This window comes from Mus caroli, unplaced genomic scaffold (assembly GCF_978045245.1).
Source record: "Mus caroli unplaced genomic scaffold, Mus_caroli_1 scaffold_6, whole genome shotgun sequence".
Lineage (NCBI taxonomy): Eukaryota > Metazoa > Chordata > Mammalia > Rodentia > Muridae > Mus > Mus caroli.
This window is the reverse complement of record NW_028227261.1, coordinates 70,176,345-70,198,253: the sequence shown is the minus strand read 5'-3', so window position 1 is coordinate 70,198,253 and position 21,909 is coordinate 70,176,345. Positions and strand designations below refer to the sequence as shown.

The window sequence follows — 21,909 nt, the reverse complement described above, 5'->3', positions numbered from 1 at the left end:
TATAGAGCTTAGTAGTATTCTGCGTTATACTTGCATGCACTGGGTTTTCATTATTCACTCATCTGTCAACACACAATTGGGATGTTTCCAATTCTTATCTAGAGTGAATAGAGCAGCAAAAGGCACCGGGCACATGCATTTCTCAAGTATGCTGTGGAGTTCTTTGGGTGTATGCACAGGAGTGACACAGCTGGTTTGTACAGTAGTTTCAGTTTAAATATTTTGATTAACTGTTGAATTGATTTTTTGAGTGGCTTTTCAGCAAAACTAACTAGTACATCTGCTTACATCTGTGTTGTCCATGGACACATTTCTGGTGGAACAATGTGAAGAGGTGGAGTCATAGAACATCAGTGTTCAGACATAATAAATATTGCCTATTAGTATCCAAATTCGTCCTACCCCCAGAGCAAGACATGAGAGTTCTGGTTGCCCACCCTGAGTGCCCAGGGTGTCTCCTTCGTGGGCTTAGTTCATTGCTGCAGAGCCTCAGAATGGACTGTCTAATTCTGCAGCTAAGATGAGCCTCCCAGCCTTGCTGTTTTAGGGGTAAATGTGCTTTTCTATGTGTGTAAATGCAGGGACGGTGCGGTCTACTTCCTGCCTCATGTCAGTGAGTGTCTGACTGTGTACACGACCAGCTCCTTGAGCACAGTCGCCCTCACAGAACAGGTGCTTAAGGAATCCTTGTTTTATCTATCATAGCAGGGGAAACCTTTCAAGTATTTTATTTTTTGGTAAATAACCAATCCAACAATAAAATTCCAAACTTTACTGTGTAGGGAAAACATAGTTCTTTTCAATGTGACCTAGAGAGGTAGGTGTTGCTCTGTGCCCGGGCTGCCCCAGTTCTCTTGTAGTCAGTTGGTCACCAACAAACTCAGCCCACAGTCTCCAGCCTCCTGAGCAGTGGTTCCCACTCTTGCTAATGCTGTGACCCTTTAATACAGTTAGCTCCTCATGCGGTTGTGACTCCAATCACAAAATAGTTTTTGTTGCTACTTCACAACTGTACTATTGCTACTGTTGTAAGTAATAATGTAGATAGTTTTGGAGCTAGAGCTTTGCTAGAGAGGTCATGACCCACAGGTTGAGAACCGCTGCCTCAAGCATCTAGACTACTGAACTATTGCTTTAAGTTTGTTTGTGGTTTTGGTTCTGTTTATCTAGGACTCATAGTTTAGTGTTGGGATTGTTTGCCCAGTTTTGGTCATTATGCTGATTTCCATGGCATGACTCAGAAATGGTGCTTCCTAGGGTTAGTGTGAAGTGACCTGTGGCTAAGCAGTGGAGGCAGGATTCTACCTACTGTGGTTGGGAAAGAAGTCCTAAGGACTGTGAGGCCTGGCAGTGGAAGACCCTAATATGCGTGAGGGAAATGCCAGCCAGGCCACCCACAGTGCTCCTGGTCTCCAGTCAGCTACCCAGTGGACCTCTCACTGGTGGGAGCAGGAGTCTGTCATCCTCAAGCTCCATTTCAGAGCACAGAGGGGAGCTAGTGTGCACTTGAACAGGGAAGTCTTTTCTAAATGGGGCTGTCCAAGAGCCTTATAAACCTTCTGCATGAAGTGGTTCATCCCACAGTGGGAAGGAGAGACCTCTGCCCTGCTTCTCACTTTCCAACCAATGAGTGCCTTCCTGGGCGTCCTGTGTCTTCACCTCTCAAATTTGGCGAACCCTTGCTTTGGTCCATTCCTCACTTGGTACATTGAAACATTCAGGGAAGGGACACTATGAAATATAGTTCCCTCCAAGCCAAGATGTATGATGCTTGCAAGATGGATGCTTAGAGCATTCTAGCACATTCACATCATAGGGAGGAAGGGAGGAGAGGCCACTCTGTTACATAATACAGGCTTGTGAGCTGTGGCTAGGCTTTTTGCTGTTTATCAATTAATATTGCTAACAGCCTTCTGAATAAGATCACTTCATGGAAACACAGCCAGAAAGATGTACAGCCTGACCTTTCCCCTATGTCTGCAAGAGCTCAAAGCTAATAATACTACTTCCTATGAAAGAAGGCAAGCCCTGACAATAATTTGATTTCCTGTTTGCTTGTTTGCATTATGAAAGCAAAAGAAATTTAAAAAAAATTTGGAGTATAGAAGTGTGACGTGACTATTCTGGGCTAGTTGCTGCCTCTGTAGACAGGCAGCTTTCAGGTGGCTGAGCAGTGACTCACAGGGACACTGCTTTTGATTCTAGAACTGCAAGCTGAGCCCGCCTATTTGCCACATTGCTCAGTGCAGAGCCTGGGTTTCCCTTCAGCTGTGTCCAGAATTAGAAAGCTCTGCGGGGAGGGGAGGGGAGGATGTTACCCTGGGAGTTGGTAACAATCCAGACTCAGCTGCCCCCATTTGTATCTTTAAAAGGTAGAAAGATCTTGAGATGGAAAATAAGCCGTTCTCTGTGCTGTGTGCAGAGCAGTCTTCGGGGTTGACACAACCGTTTGTGGTCATCCTGATTTTCTGTTCTGCTCTTGGAGTTCACTCAATAAATGTCTTTCCAGATAATCATCTCACTTAGAGCCATTAGGTCTTTTCTTTTGAGGTTGTTTTCTGATCCTGTTTTATGTGTCATTCCTTACTAACTGTTCTCTCTCCCTGGCCAGTTGCCCTTTAAGCTAGTGAACACGGGTTTTAGTCCATACTTTTCTGTTGGAAGTCCCTTAAAGGTTAGGCACAGCTAGCCTGTCAGATCTGTGTTGATCCACGACACCCACTAAATCACTGCAGAACTCTTCTCTTAAGGGAGGAAACTGGGAAGTGTTTTTAATTAATTCATTTTTTCATAAAGGAAGTCATTTGTGAACATGTTATATGAAATTACACAGAAAGTGCTATATAAAAACTCCGGTTGCCACAGGGTTGAAATCCCTTCCTCCATCCCTGCTCCTGAAAAGCAACATTTTAAGACTCTTGACATCCTGAACCAGCAATCCAGCCCTGCGCATGCTCCCTTTACAGCTATTAGCTGACATTTGTTTCAGGAGATGAAACTTGTCTCTTCCTCGCCTACCCTCCCTGTATTCTGTCTGTCCCTATGATTTTCCTGCTTTATCTACCTCATGTCATTCATTCAATCCCATGAAGACCATGGATAGCAGAGCCCACTTGAGCATTATCCTGTGCTGCCTGGGTCTGTTGTAATGGTTCTTGTTGCCCAGGACACAGGGCTTCCTTGAGACCTCTTTGTTGCCATGTGTTCTTTGTTTGTTTCCTTGCATTGCATTTTATCTAGATGTCTTCCCTGTCCCTTTTCTTGCTTCCTTTAGTGGAAAACCTCTTTAACTATCATAGGAAGAGCAAAGAATTGCAACTTCAGTGATGTCACTTAAAATTGTCACTGTTGGACCTTTGTATTTCATTGGTAACTCAAAGTACCTTTATAGATTTTTTGTTTTTGTAATAAATTTCAATTAATTGCTCCAATTTTTTCTACGCAATGTCTCTTTTCTCACGTGATGAGTAACCCATTTTTTTTTCTGTCTGAAGTCAGGGCCCTACTGTTCCCTCCAGGCATATTTTGTGGGCCTCAGGCCTTGGGCTTGGTTTTCAGTGAACTTTTTTATTCTGGAGACACAGCTGTTTGCTCTGGGAAATTCTCTTAAACTTAGAAAGCAATTTCCCTTTTCCATTTCTTCAATATTCAGCTTATTCATGTCTTATACTAGCTGTTTCATGTCCTATACTAGTAATGATTCTGTATTTTTTCCTAATTTTTTTATATCTTTTTGCTTATTTTTTTCATTTTTGTTTTTCTTCTTGTGAGATATGAGTTTCTATGGTTTGGTTATTTATTTATTTATTTATTTATTTTTTAGTTTATGTTGTATTTAAGTTCAGATTAGAACATTTCTTAGAGTTCCTTTCTCTGCATTTTATGGATAAAATATGTTAGACACCTGAAGGTATTAATGATAATGTATGTTGTACTCCCTGAATTTTGTTTCTTGTGATTCCTTTGGCTTGGTTTTGTTATTGTCATGCTGTTGTTTGGTTCTAGTGTTCCTTTACAGGTCTTTATCTGGACTCTTGTGATAGTGGCCATCTTTTCTATGTCTGTATACAAAGAAAGGCTCTGTGGGTATAGATGACAGGTAGATCACCTCCAATGATCCTCTTCCAAGGTGGTCAGCCTTTGGTTGAAGCATCAGATGCATCTAGTATGGTTAGATACCCCTCTGGTTATCTTGCTTTGTGTTTTCTCCAGAGAATAATCCACCCCCTCAACCCCCCCCTCCCCCCCCCCCGCACACACACACACGTGCACACACCATTCAGAAGCTACAAATTTGGTTGTCAGACTCTTTGGGTGGAAATGGAGAATATGGGATTATATGTTAGCCATCTTTGCATGATTATAATGATATACTAGACACTGACCACCTGTAAAGCAAAAAGACATTTGTTTAGGGCAGAGTCCATGAACACATATGCTCCATTCGATTGACCTCTAAAGACAGAAGAGGATGGTAACATGCTGTGGTAGGACTGTGTATTGGGATGAATGGCCATATCAAGCCACATAAGGAGACTGAGGGACCAAACCCTTAACATTTGGTGGACACAACCCATATTCAAAGCATGCCAACTCATGAGAACATGTGCTGACTGTTACTCAGCATGATCAGCTATTGTCTTAAAAGAAATCTAGCCGGGCATGGTGGCGCACGCCTTTAATCCCAGCACTCGGGAGGCAGAGGCAGGCGGATTTCTGAGTTCGAGGCCAGCCTGGTCTACAAAGTGAGTTCCAGGACAGCCAAGGCTACACAGAGAAACCCTGTCTCAAAAAACCAAAAAAAAAAAAAAAAAAAAAAAAAGAAATCTACTGGATTCCTTCTCCCTCTTTCTTCCATCTAGAGAATCAAGGCTCTGTGTTCATTCTCTGGTACACCTTAGAAAGCTCTCCTTTACATGAGCATGTGAGCAATCTGTTTTGGCAAAACCATTGCCAGAGGGCTGCCCATTGTGTTGTGGTTGCAGCCATTGTGCTAACACTTAGTATACACATTGCCTTCTGCTGCCCTTTGCTAAGAGACACACAGACCACTGTATCATGTTTGCTTTCATAGCTCAGGAGAGAGAATGATGTTAGAGATCTCTTTATTCACTAAGCCCAGAGGAGGATGGTGGGGAAGTTAGGATGTTTACTTTGAAGGAGAGGCGACTCCTGCTTAGGGAAGTAAGAGTTTAGGATTCCTGACTCAAACATAATTTGGTGAAGCAACTAAGCAAAGATAGCATTATAGGACTGTGAATGTTTCCTATTTGTGTTTTCTGGGTTCCTTGCCAGTTTTTCACATAACTATTTTGGAAAATAATTTTAAAACTATCATGCGACCATTTGAAGATAAGCAGTTAAGCACTCAATGATGTTTTTCAAGGACACAGACATTTTATCAATCTAAGATTCTTAAAAATGTAATGAGTCCACAAGTGAATATAAAAGAGAATTTCTTCAAACCTGTGGGTATACATGTTTTAACATTTTTTGAAGAAATAAAATCTTATGGCTTTCTTCCCATTTTCTAAAGATGTGGAATGTATCAATATGCTCTTAAGTGATGAATAAAATAATAAAGCTCTCTATAATTTAACAAGATTCAAAAAGGATTTGAAAATCACCCACAATATATCATGTTATGAAAATCAGATTGTAATAAAACCAAAACATAGTCATAAATCAATAACCCAGTGTTTGTAAAAGGCATTCATCATGGGCAAGGCAGGATTGGAGAGGTGTGAGTTAGGCTGCTGTTACTGTGGTTCTCTGGTGTCCACTTCTCTTCTCTCCTTCTGTTCATCCGGTCCTCATTTTCTGGTGCCCTCTTGTTTCCTTTTTATGTATGATGTTGCTTCTGCTCTTCTATGTTGGGCTGTCTAGTGTCTGGTGCTAGCATTGACATAGTACTTACCAGTTGTAACTGTTTACCTGACTCCTTACTCTGTGTGGGCGCTGTGTGGCAGGAGCTCTCTCCTGGACCTCAGCCATGGCTGTCTGTGGGAAAGACTATGCAGGTCTACTCCAGGTAATAGGTAATTATGAAGCACTTCCTCAAATCTAACAATGTATGATTTTTTTTTCTACGAAAGGTTGAAGTGAATAAAAGGTAACTTTCGTCTTTGTTGTGGTCACCACCAGCTTTGTATGTGATATTAACGCCACTTGCTGCTGAATACTATATGGTTCAAAGCTCAATGATGCTTTCCTGTGGACATTTTCCCTTACAGTGCTTCACCCTGTAGGCCTTGTTTTTGTGACTCACTGGAGTCTCCAGTCCTGGCATTGAATATAAACACTTCAATCTAATTGCTCTCATGACAGATTCTGCCTTCAGCTCATTATAAACTTTGTGAATGGGGATAATTTTTCTCATTTCCACAATCTTGGAGGCCCAAAGTTTAAATAAAAGCCTATTTAAACTGTGTGTTTAAGATCAAATACTAGTCTCCATGTGCTAGAAGGTATTTTTACTTTCAGCTGAGATTTCCTCAAGGGTTTTCCTGCAGCTGGCATGGTGGGCTCAGTCCCAGGTTAGTGTGTAATCAACTCTGATACTGAATTGGGGACACCTAGGATCAGTCAGATCTTAGTCCTCAGTAATGTGTTACTAAAATGACTTCTTCCACTAAAGTGGGTGGGGATGACTCTTTAGGCACCTCCTGAAAACAAACAATCAAACAAACAAAACCAAAGAACAAAATGAGAAGAGGAATTGAGATGTAATCTTTGAGAAACAAACTCAATCTTAAGAGATGTAGTTAGATATTTTAACAAATATAGCATTTTATTCTTAGTTTAGAGATGACTTTGAGAATAGTTTATTTTACACATGTTGTAAAGGAAACAAGACCCAGGCCCACGAGTCCACCACCATTCCTTAGTTTAATAACACAGACTCCTAGAGTTGAGATATGAAACAGGAATAAAACTGGAAGATGAGAATATGGTCAGGTATTTCCAGGATGCTGTGTACAGCCCTCTAAGTCCCAGAGTCTCCGCCGTGTTTCAGGCAGGAGGATGTGGGGACAGCACCCAAACCATGCTGCTGCCCTGTCAAGACCTGTATTTGGCCTTGCAGTGTAATTCTACTTGTCGTTGAAGAGAAAGTTTAGAGTTGATGTATATTCAGTTGCCCACAAATTGTATCCAAGGGCTGTAGGCCCAGGAAAGATGCAGCTCTAGGAGCTGAGTAGAGGTGTGGGCTGATTGGAGCTTGGTTCTCCAGCCAGCCCAGTTCCCATTATGAATAGTGATGCTATCTCCTAAAGGCTGTTCTCACTTTGTCTCCAGCTTCCAGGGCTAAGCTCAGTATGATCAACACCATGTCGAAAATCCGCGGCCAAGAGAAGGGGCCAGGCTACCCTCAGGCGGAAGCACTGCTGGCAGAGGCCATGCTCAAGTTCGGCAGGGAGCTGGGTGATGATTGCAACTTTGGTAAGTAGCCTTGGTCATACTGCAGTTCTCCAAGTAGGTTATGATGCTGATCAGAAAACAAAACAAAACAACAAAGCAAAAACATGACCACTAACAACAGCAAATTCTAGAGATCATCAGTCAGCCTGCTTATATTTTAATTCTCACTTGTAGATGTTATATATGGTGGAATAAAATGTGATTTTTAGGACTGCCAGTGTTTAAAGTGATTAGTCTACACGGCTTTTGTCCTTTTCCTCTAATGGGACCCCAGCCTTGACAACAGTTCTGGCAGACATGTCCAGATGCCTTGGCACTTTCCTGGGTGTATCTGGCAGGAGCTGCGTATTAAAGCAGATGGAGAAGTCACAATCAGTGTGATCTCCTACTCTGGCACCTGGGCTCTCTAGGATTAATCCACTGCTCATTTGTTTGGGATCCCTGATTCTGTTGCTCCAGGCAAAATAGAATTTATTCTATCTTCTCTCTCGCCTGGCTCTCAGGACCCTAAGCACCTTCTGCCTTCACTCCTATTGACATGGGACCTCTCTAGTCCATTTTCCCTCAGTTTTTAGTATCTGCTTCTGCTAAAAGCATTGAGCTGCAAGTGATCTCATATTAATGAGAACTAGTGCCTCTCACAGAGAACAGAGAGCCTTGCAAAATAGTACTCAGAGTGAAATGTCCAGTTCCTGGTAAGGAGGGATACTCCTCCTTTTAAAGGGTCCACGGAGCCTGGTTTTCAGAATGACTGTGGTAAATAGAAAAACTTCTTTTGTCTTGAGAACACTAGGGGCTTTCTTAGACTCTGTTGCCGTTATAGGACAGAGGCAATCCCTACACAGCCATCTTGAAGGCTGTTGCTGCAAAGAGTGCTTGTCTTTATTCTTCAGGGTGTGAGATCTTCATTTTCCCCTCTCAGGTCCTGCTCTTGGTGAGGTGGGAGAAGCCATGAGGGAGCTCTCGGAGGTCAAGGACTCATTGGACATGGAAGTGAAGCAGAATTTCATCGACCCCCTTCAGAATCTTCATGACAAGGATCTGAGGGAGATTCAGGTCTGTTCGATCCTTCTTCTCACACACACACACACACACACACACACACACACACACACGCAGATTCTCATTTTCCCAGACAGCCTCCCTGGGATACACAGGAGAGGGCACGTGCATTTCCTATAGCTCCATAAGATGAAAGGAACTGGAGACCAAAGGCCATCAATCCAGGATCACAGCTGCAGCTCTGCTGCTCCTGAGCAGAGCATTGGTTCCTCTGTCTTCATCTTCCTTGTTAAACAATCTTTCCACCATTATTTTTTTTTCTTAAAAAAAAAGCCCCCCCCCCTTTTTGTGTAGCCCTGGTTGTCCTAGAATTTGCTCTATAGATCATGCTGGCCTCACACTCACAGAAATCCACCTGCCTCTGACTCCGTAGTGCTGGGATAAAGGGCTTGCCTCACTGCCACCCAGCCAAAGGGATGTCCTTTATCCGGGACTTTAAATTCTGTTAATGATGGATGAGGCTGATGGGATTCCCCAAATATTAGTTCTACTTCTTTCAGTTTAAATAAGTAGCAACTATATTACTCTTAGATTTTTATATTTTCCTTATTGTTGTTGAGATTTAGAAGGACTAACCACGCTTTGTGAAACATACAGAAAAGCTGAGCTATCTCTGATCAATTCAGCTGGCGTTGCCTCTGAGTGGCCGTGAGTTTCAAATGCTTCTACAGCACCCCCTTGCCAAAAGAAAGCACACTTAGTTGGGAGATGCAGTGAGAGGAGCAGGGTGTAGAACAAAACCCATCCTTTATCTTGCCAGTTCTCTCCCACCACTGACTCTGTTTCTATCTTCTCTTCTTCCTCCCTCATCCATACACACTAAGGAACAGAGGAAAATCCCTCTTTTCTCCCACCAGTTAGTCGTAGAATGCTACAGCTATTAAGAAAGGAAACTACTGATGATCTTCAGGAAAACGAAACAGAACAAAACTCCTTATCCTCATCTTTAGAGAGGTTATGAACCTTACCATATGGAGATACTGCAGTGAGGGATTAAAGCTACAGATGTGTGTGTGTGTGTGTGTGTGTGTGTGTGTGTGTTAAGGGAGGTAGTGCTGATAGAAGATCCTCCAAGGTCCCTTGCAGTTTGGATTTGTGACTGAGTTGTGTCACCTGTCCTTGGAGAGGTGAACTCATCTGTCCCCTAACAGCTACCTCTGTCAAATGGGGCAGGTGTTGAGATGCAGATTACCAGGCTCAGCCTGGCTATTCTGACTTAGGTGATCAGGGATCTATATTCTTACCAGACATACTAGGTGACTCTGGTAAACTAGATTAGTCAAAAAGGAATTTCATTTTTTTCTACCTTTACCTCACAAAAGGGGGCTTTCCCATTTCTCATGGGGAAGGTGACTGGCAGGCTCTTGTGTGTAGCATTTTCTTGAGGTGGAAGGTATGGGTGATGCCTATCCACATTCCCTTCTTGTCATTTGGAGAAGAGATATAGTTCAACTTGGCTTTGGCCTGAGAATGCTTAGCAAAAGGACATTGGTCTTTCAGTGACTTGTTTCTCATTCTGAATTATTTGTCAAGGTGTCCCTCTACAGTTAGCCACTAGAAGCATTTGCGTTGCTGGTATATGTGTCTTCATTTCTCTGGTGACATGCAATTTCAAACACAGCCAGTCACATTTTGGAAGCTACTAGGAATGTAAGAAAAATGAGGTACAAGAAGGTCTTTTCCATAATATGTCCTTTGGAAGCATGTTCCCGCCCTTGGCTCTTTCAGCATCACCTGAAAAAGCTGGAAGGCCGACGCTTAGACTTTGATTATAAGAAGAAGCGACAAGGCAAGATTCCAGATGAAGAACTCCGCCAAGCTCTGGAGAAATTCGATGAGTCTAAAGAAATCGCCGAGTCGAGCATGTTCAACCTCTTGGAGATGGATGTAAGCTGCTTTTCTCTAGGTTTTCATTTAATTTTACCATCGGGGCATAGCACTGATGTGTTGAAAGACATATCATGTGACATGCTACCATCTGGTTCCTCTATGTGATAAGAACACACAGGGACCACTTCTCTTAGTGATTTATCATACAGACAACATGGAAATGGAATTCATTTCTTTATCCTTATAGATTGATTGAACCAGAACTATATTTAATGGATTTTAAAGTATTGCCAGTAAGTGCAGAGATAGAGAATGCCTGTGATAACCCACATATAAATCCAGCATATTACAAACTACTGTTTTAATATAGAGCATATGACCTGCAGGTAAGAATGACAATAAATTACATTCAGAATTGAGTGTATGAAGTTATAAAGTTGTCAATACATAGAAGTGATCTTGAAATTTTCATAGAAAAATATATAAATTAGAATTGATGATTTATCAGAGACACTATAGTCAGGGCATGTCTGAGATGGTTTAGAAGTTGCCCCTGCATCACCAGAATTCTAAATTATCACTTATGGCTTCGGACATTAACTTCTGTTGAGTTCATTCAGCTGTAAAGCCACATGAACAGTCCTTTCTCCCTTATTTCACACATGTGGAGATTTGAATAGCTGGATTTCTTGTCCTGGACCATCTCCACCATCTAACCCCAGAGTTCATCTGGGATGTTTGTAGGGCTTTGTGTACTCATCACTGGAGGAATCTCCAGAGAAACAAAACCATAGGGTTATAGGTACAGGTGGTATGGATTCAGGGTGCATAGCTGGAGATCAAGGGAGAAAGGGAAATTTCTCATGAGGGGGCTAATTGAGGCTCAGAAGCTCCACATATACCTCCAGATAGGTGGGGAGCCAGTGAGGCTGGAAACATGGTTCAGACTGATTCTAAAGGCCTGAGAATGAACGGTTGGCATTGGCTAGTTGATTCGGTGACCAGAGGCTAGAGAATCTAGAAATGGCAGAGAACCACAAGTCTTGAGGATGGAGAGCTGGCAGCTCTGGTGTCCAAATGCAAGAGGAGGTAAATGTTCAGTCCCAGGAGAGAGGGGAGTGAATCTCTCTCTTTTGTCATTTGTTTTATTTGAATCCTCAATGGACTGGGCAGCATGTACCATTCTAGATATGCCAAGCTCATCCTTGCTTAGTTCTTTCTGATTCAAATGCAGATCTAGTCTGGAAGCAACTCCGCAGACACACCCAAGGACCATGCTTTGCTAGCTTCTGAGTATCTTTTAAACTAGTCGTGTTGTCATCCCAAGATTAGCCATCCCATTAATTAATTGGCTTACATCCTGAGTGGCAAGGAAGGCGTGTTGAACATGTGGAGCCCTCATCATCCAGAGACAGTGCAGGTTTGTCTACAGATAACTTTATCCTCCTAACCACTCAGTGAAATACTGTAGGAACTCTGAACCAGTGTGTGTCCTTGTACTCTGAGCCCCACTCCCACATCCTCAAACTTACAGGACAGCGTTCATTACCTTTGACATGGAGGCTACAATTCAGGTAGATCACAGCATACAATGTCCAAAAGGAAGGCTGTTTAGAGTATTAGATAATTAACTTTAAATCCCACCTGGATCAGGCTAAGAGGCCAAAAGCTTTATTCTACACTGTGGTGACCGAAGTGAGAAATTAATTTTCCTTTTTTTTTATTGCCATCGGTTATTAGCATATAAAATGATGCTTAGATTTCATGTTGGCTGCTGCAGACAGGAAGCAAAGAGTTCTGTAGTTATAGAATCTTTCTCCTAAAGGACTTCAATGAAAGAAGCCACATCGTAACCAGAAAGCTTAGAGTTAAGCTTAATGAAAACAATGAAACCTGCCCAAGGCCTGACCTTATGGTACTACAGGCATTTCTGAGCGTAAGGATGCTGTCAAATTCTTAATCAACCCAGAACCTGTAGAGCTATGTGTGTTATCATGACAGGCTGCACAATCGTTGGACAGTTACTGTTCTGGGACAGTAATGTTGTAACTTAAGAGAGTTCTCTCCATCCTTCCAGATAGAACAGGTGAGCCAGCTCTCCGCACTTGTTCAGGCTCAGCTGGAGTACCACAAGCAGGCAGTGCAGATCCTGCAGCAGGTCACTGTCAGGCTGGAAGAAAGGTAAGTTACACTTGCCTAAGGTTCTGATCTGCTGTAAAAGGATGTGCCAAGAAACTGAAATAAAAGATGACACTCGGAGACCAGCATTTGCCAACCCACCTGCTGATGCAACACGGGCACCTCGTGGAGGGGCTGCTTGATTTGACTTTGCACTTGTCTTACTTCCCTTGTCTTGCTTTCTTCTGGCTCTGACCCTGTGTTTATGAGATGTTGACGTACGAAGCGTATATTTGCTACCATAGATGGTACACCAGAATTGATGATGACGGCTGTCATTTGCTTAGCAATATCCTGTAGAACAACCATGCATATGTTTGCTTTGAAAGAGCCTTGTGGACCTAACAGATGAGCAGTACTGTGAGGCCTATGGAGGTGACGTCATCAGCAAGGGGCTCACCCAGTGGTGAGGCAGGGCACATGGGTGGGCAAAAGCTACTTAGAAGCCTGTGTCTTTTCATTCTTGTTTTTCTTGAATGATCATGCACCAGTCCACCTTCAGAGGACTGCTTCCGTGTTCCTGTTCAACCTCCTTAAATCTGCCTCACTGTGAGCTGTAGTAGTTGTCTACACGAATAGAGCTCTTTGGGGTTGTGAGGTATAGCTTAAATGAATATGTGCACTATAAGTCAGATATGCCTTGACCAACATCAGATTCCTCCTAAAGGAAAAGGGTGTAATACCTCTCATCTACAGAACAACATAGCCTAGCATTAAGTGCAACGTAGAATGTCGGTGGGCTATGCTGTGATCATGGCTGGGTAGAATTTGGGGTGCCTGCACCTATAAAAGTTCATTATACTACGTGTTGCAGCCCTAAGAAAATATCAGAATTTAGGGCACAATTTCTATTTCATAGGAATCCCTTTTACATCATTATAATAGCAAAAGAATATTGAAGTGAACCATCTTAAGGCAGGGGCCTTATTAATTATACCTTATTTAGCCAGGTGACATCATTATCAACCAAGGATCTTGTTAATCTTGCTTCATTTAGCTACATGAAGGAGGAAATTTTGCTAAATGAATATATCAAAGAATTTTGTAGCAGCCTTTACCTTTAGGATCATGTCCAGAGTACACCTTCCTGGGCGATTAGTGGCTGAGTGTCCAGTGAGACCTTCAGTCCGAAGTCATATGCTGCATTGTTTTGGACTCGCTGGCCTTCCCATCACCTTAGATCCTTCTTTGATTTGTGCTTTTTTGGTACCAACCTTCAGTTCACCCTTGCAGAAGTGAATTTAACTCTGAAGCTTCTCTAGTAGAAAGGCTTAAAACAAATGTACCAGAACACCAGCCACACCATGTACCTCTCACTTCTGTTGAAGAGGAAGGGACTGTGTTCACTCTCTTTGTCATCTCAAACATGCTCTTTTATTTTATTTTTTTATTTTTATTTATTCCCTTCACATCCCACTCAGTATCGCCCCTCCAGGTCACACACTCCCCCAATTCTTCCTGCATACCCCTCCCCTTCTCCTCTGAGTGAGCCCTCCCCCCTGCATGTCCCCACCCTGGCAGTTTAATTCTCTGTGAGGGTAGGCGCTTCCTCTCCCCCCCCCCGAGGTCAGACAAAGCAGCCCAGGCAGTATGATATACCCCACATACAGGCAACAGCTTTTGGGATAGTCCCCATCCAAGTTGTTCAGGACCCACACAAAGACCATGTTGCACATCTGCTGCATATGCTTGGGGGCGGGGAGGGGGTCTAGGTCCAGCCCTTGTAAGTTCTTTGGTTGGTGGTTCAGACTCTGAGAACCCCAAGGGTCCAGGTCAGTTGACCCTGCGGGTCCCTTTTGTGGCCCACAGTGCCATCCACTGTTTGGCTGTGGGTGGTGTCTGTATCTGTCTGAGTCAGCTGCTGGGTGGAGCCTCTCAGAGGACAACATGCTTCCGTCTACAAGTAGAATAGATTTATCATCAGTAGTGTTAGGGATTGGTGCTTGCCCATAGGATTGGGCTGGTTATTGGCTGGCCATTTCCTCAGTCTCTGCTCCATCCCCTGTGCCTACCTTGCTTGTAGACAGGATAAATTTGGGAATGAAAGTTATGTGAGTGGATTGGTGTCTCTGTCTTTCCACTGGGGTTCTTGTCTGGCTACAGGAGGCAGCCTCTTCAGGTTCCATATCCACAGTATAGTGAGTTACAGCTAAGGCCACCCCCATTGATTATTGGGTTCCTCCCTTTTCCCAGGTCATGTCTCATCCTGGAGATGTCCCCCATCTCCTCATCCCTGGCAGTTGCAGATTTTCGTTCATTTTCATGGCCATCTAGACATATCTCTTATCCTTTCCCACACCTAATCCTGAATCCTCCCAGTTCCCTTCCAACCTTCCCTCCCCCTTCACTTCATCTGTCTTCCTCTCATGACTGTTTTATTCCCCCTTCTAAGTGAGATTCAAGGTTCCTTGCTTGGGCCTTCCTTCTTGTTTAGCTTCTTTGTGTCTGGGGAGTGTAACATGGTACCTGTATTTTATGGCTAATATCCATTTATAAGTAAGTATATCCCATGCATGATCTTTTGAAACTGGGTTACCTCAGGATGATATTCTCAAGTTCTGTCCATTTGCCTGCAAATTTCACGATGTCTTGGTTTTTAATAGCCGAATACTATTCCATTATGTAGATATACCACATTTTATTTATCCATTATTCACTTGAGGGACATCTAGGTTGTTTCCAGTTTCTGGCTATTACAAATAAAGCTGCAATGAACATAATTGACCAAGTATCTTTGTGAGATGTTAGAGCATCTTTTGGGCATATGCTGAGGAGTGGTATAGCTGGGTCTTAAGGTAGAACTATTCCCAGTTTTCTGAGAACCACCGGATTGATTTCCAAAGTAGTTTTACAAGTGTGCACTCTCACCAGCAATGGAGGAATGTTTGCCTTGCTCCTCATTCTTTCGAGCATGAGATATGTCTCGAGATTTTGATCATAGCCATTTTAATGGGTATAAGGTGGAAGCTCAGAGTTGTTTTGATTTGCAGTTCCCTGATGACTAAGGACTTTGAACAGTTCTTTAAGTGCTTCTCAGCCCTTTGAGATTTCTCTGTTGAAAATTTTCTGTTTATTTCTGTGCCCAATGTTTTACTTGGCCTTTTTGGGTTGTTGGTGTCTAACCTTTTAAGATCTTTGTAATTTTTGGCTACTAGCCCTCTATCAGATGTAGTGTACACTTGATTTTTTGATAAAGAAGCCAAAACCAAACAATGGAAAAATAGAAGCATCTTAACAAATGTTGCTGGTTTAACTGGATATCGACATGTAAAAGAATGAAAATAGATGCATACTTATCAGTTTGCACAAAACTCAAGTTCAAGAGGATTAAGGACTTCAACATAAAACTGGATACACTAAATCTCATGAAAGGGAAAATGGGAAATTCCCTTGAATTCATTGGTACAGGAGACAAGTTCCTGAACAGAACACTAATGGCTCAGGCCATAAGATCAGTAATTGATAAATGGGACTTCATAAAACAGCAAAGCTTTTGTAGGACCTATAGGTAGCCCACAGATTGGGAAAGGATCTTTAAACATGGTTTAAATCAGTATAATTCTAGAATTCCATACCCCTAACCTTCCTTTCCTTAAAATTATATATATATATATATATATATATATATATATATATATATATATATGTCTTATTGAATACCTAACACTGGAAAAGATCCTCTTACTGGCCTTCGTTCATTTCTTTCTTACTCTCTGTATCTCCATCTGCTCATTCTTATCAGAACCCGTGGCCTTTCCTCTTTTCCTTCCTCCAACCCTTCCTGTGTTCTACATGGAGTAGCTTTCTTTCATATGTAGAGCTATGATCTCATTCCTTAAACCATATCTCAGCCTCTTTATGGCTAAATAAACTCTCCATATCTCTAAACCCCGCCCATGCACTTTGAGCTCTTGGTGGCAATCTGTGGTCAGTGATGTCTGCTGTCCCCTATACACACTGCCTTGGGGCAGCAACTTTTTCTTATGCACCTTTATGTCCCTGGTCTCTAACATGGTGCATATTAGCATAAATTACTCTGAATGTAGGAGTGAGAGATTGGGAGAAAGGATGCAAACAGTGAGGACAGGATGACAAACCTCCCGAAGAACTGGTGTCAGGGATATGGGAGACCAAGGGTACTTAGCACATTTCCACTGGATCATGGTAGCTCATCAAGTGAGCCAAGAAGTTCCTGGATTTTACTGCTTTTCTGTTCACTTGTAATTGGCTACATAATTCTCCATCATCCCTTTTCTTTGTGATACAGAATAAGACAAGCTTCATCTCAGCCAAGAAGGGAATATCAGCCCAAACCACGAATGAGCCTAGAGTTTGCTACTGGAGACAGTACTCAGCCCAACGGGGGTCTTTCCCACACAGGCACACCCAAACCTCCAGGTAAGGAGCAGAAGGTTACAGATCCCCTTTCCTGGGCCTTGGGTGTACCCACAGGTGATGCTGAGAAAGTTGAGAGCATTCTGCTTCCCCTGCACAGCAAGTCAGTGCTCATGGGAGGGCTTGTCAGGTAGGAGCTCTTTTCTTGGGCAAATTTTATCGTTGCTCCATTGTCCCACCCTCTTTGCCTTCTTTCTGAAACATGTATTCTTGTGGTAATTATAACGAAGTTCATCAGGCTCATCTTCCTGACAATGCTGGGAGAAGGAAAAGCAGTGGTTAGGAGTTTAACTACAGACATGGCCAGATCCATCCATGTTAGTACTTTTACATGGCTTCCCATTCAAAATAGTGTAATTAGTAATATAGACAGTACTCTAAAGTCTTAGAATCACAGATCAGTTCTCATTCTTCAAATTTAGTAATTCCAGATTCGTGAAAACTGCTGTAATACAGGGAAAACAGGACACAGAACAGTGGGCCCTGGTTTTGCCCTGTGTGACTGGCTCAAAGAAAAAGTATTCTATTTGCTTCTTAACCCCAAATTAGAGCTAACGGTACAATTTTCATTAAATGGTTATATCTATTTAACAACAAATTTTTAGAAAATCATAACCTATATTTGGTGAATTGGTGTGTATGAATATGCTGTAAGAACCACAGCACAAGAATAATATAATATATGCTGCATAATTTAATAAAGAGTGGACTTTGCCCTCAAGGTATCTATTTAAAATGAGCAAACATATTAATATAACATGCACATAAATATGAACATAGAAAAGTGTCTGTGGACCTCATACTAATAAGATGTCTTAAAAAGAGAAACAGTATAATTTATTTATTTTTATTTAGAGAGGTCACCAAATGAAAAATGAACTGTATGTCTTGTTTTTGGGCAAGGAAAAGTGCAGTCATCAATAATTTATGTGGCAAGTGTGACCTTCAGGTCCACTGGCATTGGGGCCCCAGTGGGCAACAGTGGACGCTCTGAGCTGTGAACAGAGATTCAGATGTCCCCTTCTTCATTCCATGACAGCATTTTACAGAGCTTTCTACTGCAGTGAACCAATCACTGAAGATCCAGGAGAAATGGGATAAGCTACAGATCTTTACAACCCATGCCCAGTGTCAGATGGGTTCCCACTTCTTTAAGCAAGACAGTTTTACAGTTGGAAATGCCTCAGGAGAAAACTTGGGTCTCATTTGTATGTGGGCATTTGAGAATGATCATGGCAATGGGGAAACTGAAGTAGGGGTACACACCAATATTCCTCTGGGGAAAATATAGCTTTTGTCAATTGAGAACATCCAGCCATGTCAGAGCTGGGGAAGAGCGGCCCCAAGGGCCTCCCTCCCTTTGGGTCTAGGATAACAAAGATGGAATTTAGATTTTAGTAAGTAATAATTCAGGACTATCAAAGGGGAGGTGTTAGCTATGTGTAAGTTTAAGAGCGGCCCAGCCATTGCACTATTTGAGGCATATTAAAATAGAAGGCTGTGTATATGTGATTTTCATTCGAGAATCCAGAGGAACCATAGCCACCACTGGGGTGATCAGTGCGGATCAACCTTCTACCGCGACATGCTGTGACCTTTTATGTTCTCTCTGTCTCTGATTCTCAGGTGTCCAAATGGATCAGCCCTGCTGCCGAGCTCTGTATGACTTTGAACCTGAAAATGAAGGGGAATTGGGTTTTAAAGAGGGCGATATCATCACGCTCACTAATCAGATTGACGAGAACTGGTATGAGGGGATGCTTCATGGCCAGTCTGGCTTTTTCCCCATCAACTATGTAGAAATTCTGGTTGCTCTGCCCCATTAGGATCCTGTGCTGGCTGGCTCACCTCCTTCTGACCCAGATAGTTAAGTTTAACCACTGCTTTGGTAATGCTGCTTCCAATACATCACGAATGCAGGCCGCAGTGGATGAGTCACCAAGCCCACACGTGCCCTGGGTTGACCCGTGTGCTCCTCCAGGAGATGCGGTGATAGATGGTATCTTCCAAGGCCAGTGGGCCTGGTACATGCTTTAAAACACCATCTGAGACTAGCCAGGAATCCCAGAACTGGCTTCACAGTTCTCAGGAGGCTGTGGTTCCTGATAACATGCCTGTGAACCACATCGCAGAAAAACTCTCCTCACTGAAGATATTGTCTCTCACCCAGGGGCCATCTCAAGGTCTCCAGTTCTCCACTTACAGAGGAGAAAGTCCTTTTTGTTGCACTTTCCCTTCCTAAATATGTGAGTCACAGAATTGTTGGCAAAAACATCCCCTCACCAGCAAGTTGTCTGCTGGTTTAAGCAACTTGGTCTCTTGATGCCATTAGCAGAAGTATTAATTGTCCAAAGCACCTTTGTTCACCAACATCTATCTATCTATCTATCTATCTATCTATCTATCTATCTATCTATCTATCTATCTATCTATCATCTATTATCTATCTATCTATCTATCTATTATCTATCTATCTATCTATCTATCTATCTATCTATCTATCAGTCATCTATTATCTATCTATCTATCTATCTATCTATCTATCTATCTATCTATCTATCTATCTATCAACCTACCTATCTACTATCTCTCTATCTCTATCTATCTATCTATCTATCTATCTATCTATCTATCTATCTATCTATCTATCTCCCTCATACTTCTGAGACATGGCCAGTTTTCTTCCCTCCCTGCTGTTAAGCACTTGGCAGATGAGGGGGGTCCCATTTATTTCTGAGTGAGATGGTGAACAATCTGTATGTTGGCTGAAAAGGAAAAAAATCTCCAGTCTGAATTGGGAAGAAATCTGGTCTCTAAGCTCAGATTCCTTGCTGTACAGAAGCTGTGTATATACGTAGTCCGTTTCTGAAGGGTACAGGAAGGGGGAACAGCTGTCTTCCCTTCTCTGTTTACTTACCCAGGAATCAGTCCATTCCCTGAGTCCCTTTACCACAAAGACGTAGGAGAGAAACACTAGTAAGCATTTCCCACTCCATAGAACAAGACAGTGAGCATCGCTCCTTCCCATGTTTACTTGTTTGTGTTCCTTGAACATCATTTGTGCATATTCTGCCCTCAATGAGGACCAAATAAAGATGATTTTTGTGCTTAGCAGTTTAAGGTATGTGGCTGCATATGCAAACCCCTTTTCCACTCCAGTCATTACTTTGAACGCCTCCCTTCCTCATTTTGTGTGTACAGTGCTGTGTACGCTGATCAGTGTTGGGTTTTCGTTTTGTTCTCCTTCAGTTATGGAAGTCCCGATAGGTACCCAGAGTTCTATTTATCTAGCTGTACAGACTCCTTCAGAGGTTTAACGTGCTGCTTCCGATATGCCACTTGCGGTAGTGGATCATGTGGAGTGAAAGGCAAATCTTCCTGCTTAATGTATAAACTCACCACGGGAAGCACTGCTGTTTCCAATAAATATTGCTGAAGACGAAACAGAGGGTTCTGCTTCTTCCTTTTTGTCAGTTCTCTGGGCTGACAGTGGGGGGACTGAGATTCTTTGGATCTCCATTGCCTTTGGATGGAGCCAATCCAGACCTGGTCCCAACCTCATCTCCAGCTTGGGGGCATGTGGGGCAAGTTCCAGAAACAAGTGGTGAGTTAGTTTAGTAGGCACTTGCATCACTAATTCCAGGATGAAGAAGAGCTTGGGGGGAGAGAGTAAGTCCAGGCAGCTGGCTCCTTGAAGTCATGTGATTTAAGAAGCAGTGCTGTTGGCAGGAGAACACAGTGCCAAATAGAGAAAATGAAATAAGTTGGCCGGGCTTTTGGCTATTTTGTTTTTAATTTTTCTTTATTTTTTAATTTCATCCATCTATAGAGTGAAATATCATCTCTACCTCCTAGTTCCTCCATTAATTCCTCCAATGCCCCCTCCACACACACCTTTCAGCGAACTTCAAGTCTTTAAGTCCAGTTAGTGCTGTCTGCATGTCCTTGTGTCCCTGGGTGTGGCACCATGCACTAGAGCATGGGAAACCCACCAGGGGTCACACCTTCAGAGAGGAAGGAAGGATTCGTCTGTCTCCAGAAACTCTCCACTGTTCCTCAGTAAGAAGTAGGGTCTGGAGGCAGCAGGGATATAAAGAGTAAATACCCTCCAATTTTACAAGAGAAAAGTGGGGACTGCAGCATGTGTCTAACTACTGCCCCCCAAAAGATGAAAGTTCTTTTTGCAATAACCTTTAAAAATCATTTCATGGTGAGGCTAATAATATAAAAATACAATGTACCACACATAGAAGAAGAGAAAGAAAATAATTCAAACAACAGACCAAAAACAAACAGACAGAAAACAAACAAAAACAGACCAAAAAACAAAAACAAACAAACAAACAGACCAAAAAAACAAACAAACAAAAACCTAGGCTTTTCATTTGGGAGGGAAGATGGCAACAATACTGTAACCGTCTTATATCAAATTTCACTGATTATAAATTAATCAAAATTTAAACTATCATTCTACATGTCATTAATTAACCTTGATGCAGCTTATAAACATGACAATTTTTCATACACGAAGCCAGCTGAACATATCCATCAGAAGTAAGAGCGATCAGAAGTGCAGCACAATGAAAAGCCAAAGGCCAACAGGGAAGGGGTGCATGGCCTACACAGAACAGGAGGTCAGAAGGAGCTGTGTGCACTCCCAACAACATTTTAGCCAAACAATCCCTTTAGCTTTAAGAGGTGCATTCATAGGGATGGCACTTAATATTTTTGAAGTCCAAAAGGAAACTAACAGCAAGACTCTGCACCAAAGAGTACTCTCAATGCGAGCCAGTGCCAAATGAGCTGCTCCATATGATGAGAAAACAAAACAGATTCTTTTGTTATTTTCCAATTACATTTCTCCTTGTGATTACACGTCAACTCAAGCTTTCAGAAGGCTAGGGGAAATGCAGGCATGTTTTAAAGACCTGAGAGTCCCACTTTAGTCCCTCTCTGGCAGGTGCTCCAGGCTATCCAGGGGAGTCCAAGTCAGTCCATCAGTCACTGCTCTGCCTAGTTTTATGT

At 42.5% G+C, this 21,909-nt stretch overlaps 1 protein-coding gene across 1 annotated transcript in view; it reads left to right on the top strand.

Moving 5' to 3' along the window:
* Sh3gl2 (SH3 domain containing GRB2 like 2, endophilin A1) overlaps positions 1-19,316 on the top strand; it is a 182,832-nt gene extending 163,516 nt beyond the window's left edge. The window contains exons 4-9 of the mRNA XM_021159749.3: positions 7,297-7,440; positions 8,342-8,475; positions 10,210-10,368; positions 12,389-12,492; positions 16,757-16,887; positions 18,511-19,316. Of these exons, the coding sequence (XP_021015408.1) occupies positions 7,297-7,440; positions 8,342-8,475; positions 10,210-10,368; positions 12,389-12,492; positions 16,757-16,887; positions 18,511-18,710 (872 nt within the window). The 3' untranslated portion in view covers positions 18,711-19,316. The remainder of the gene's footprint in view (positions 1-7,296; positions 7,441-8,341; positions 8,476-10,209; positions 10,369-12,388; positions 12,493-16,756; positions 16,888-18,510) is intronic.
* Positions 19,317-21,909: the final 2,593 nt, after the last annotated feature.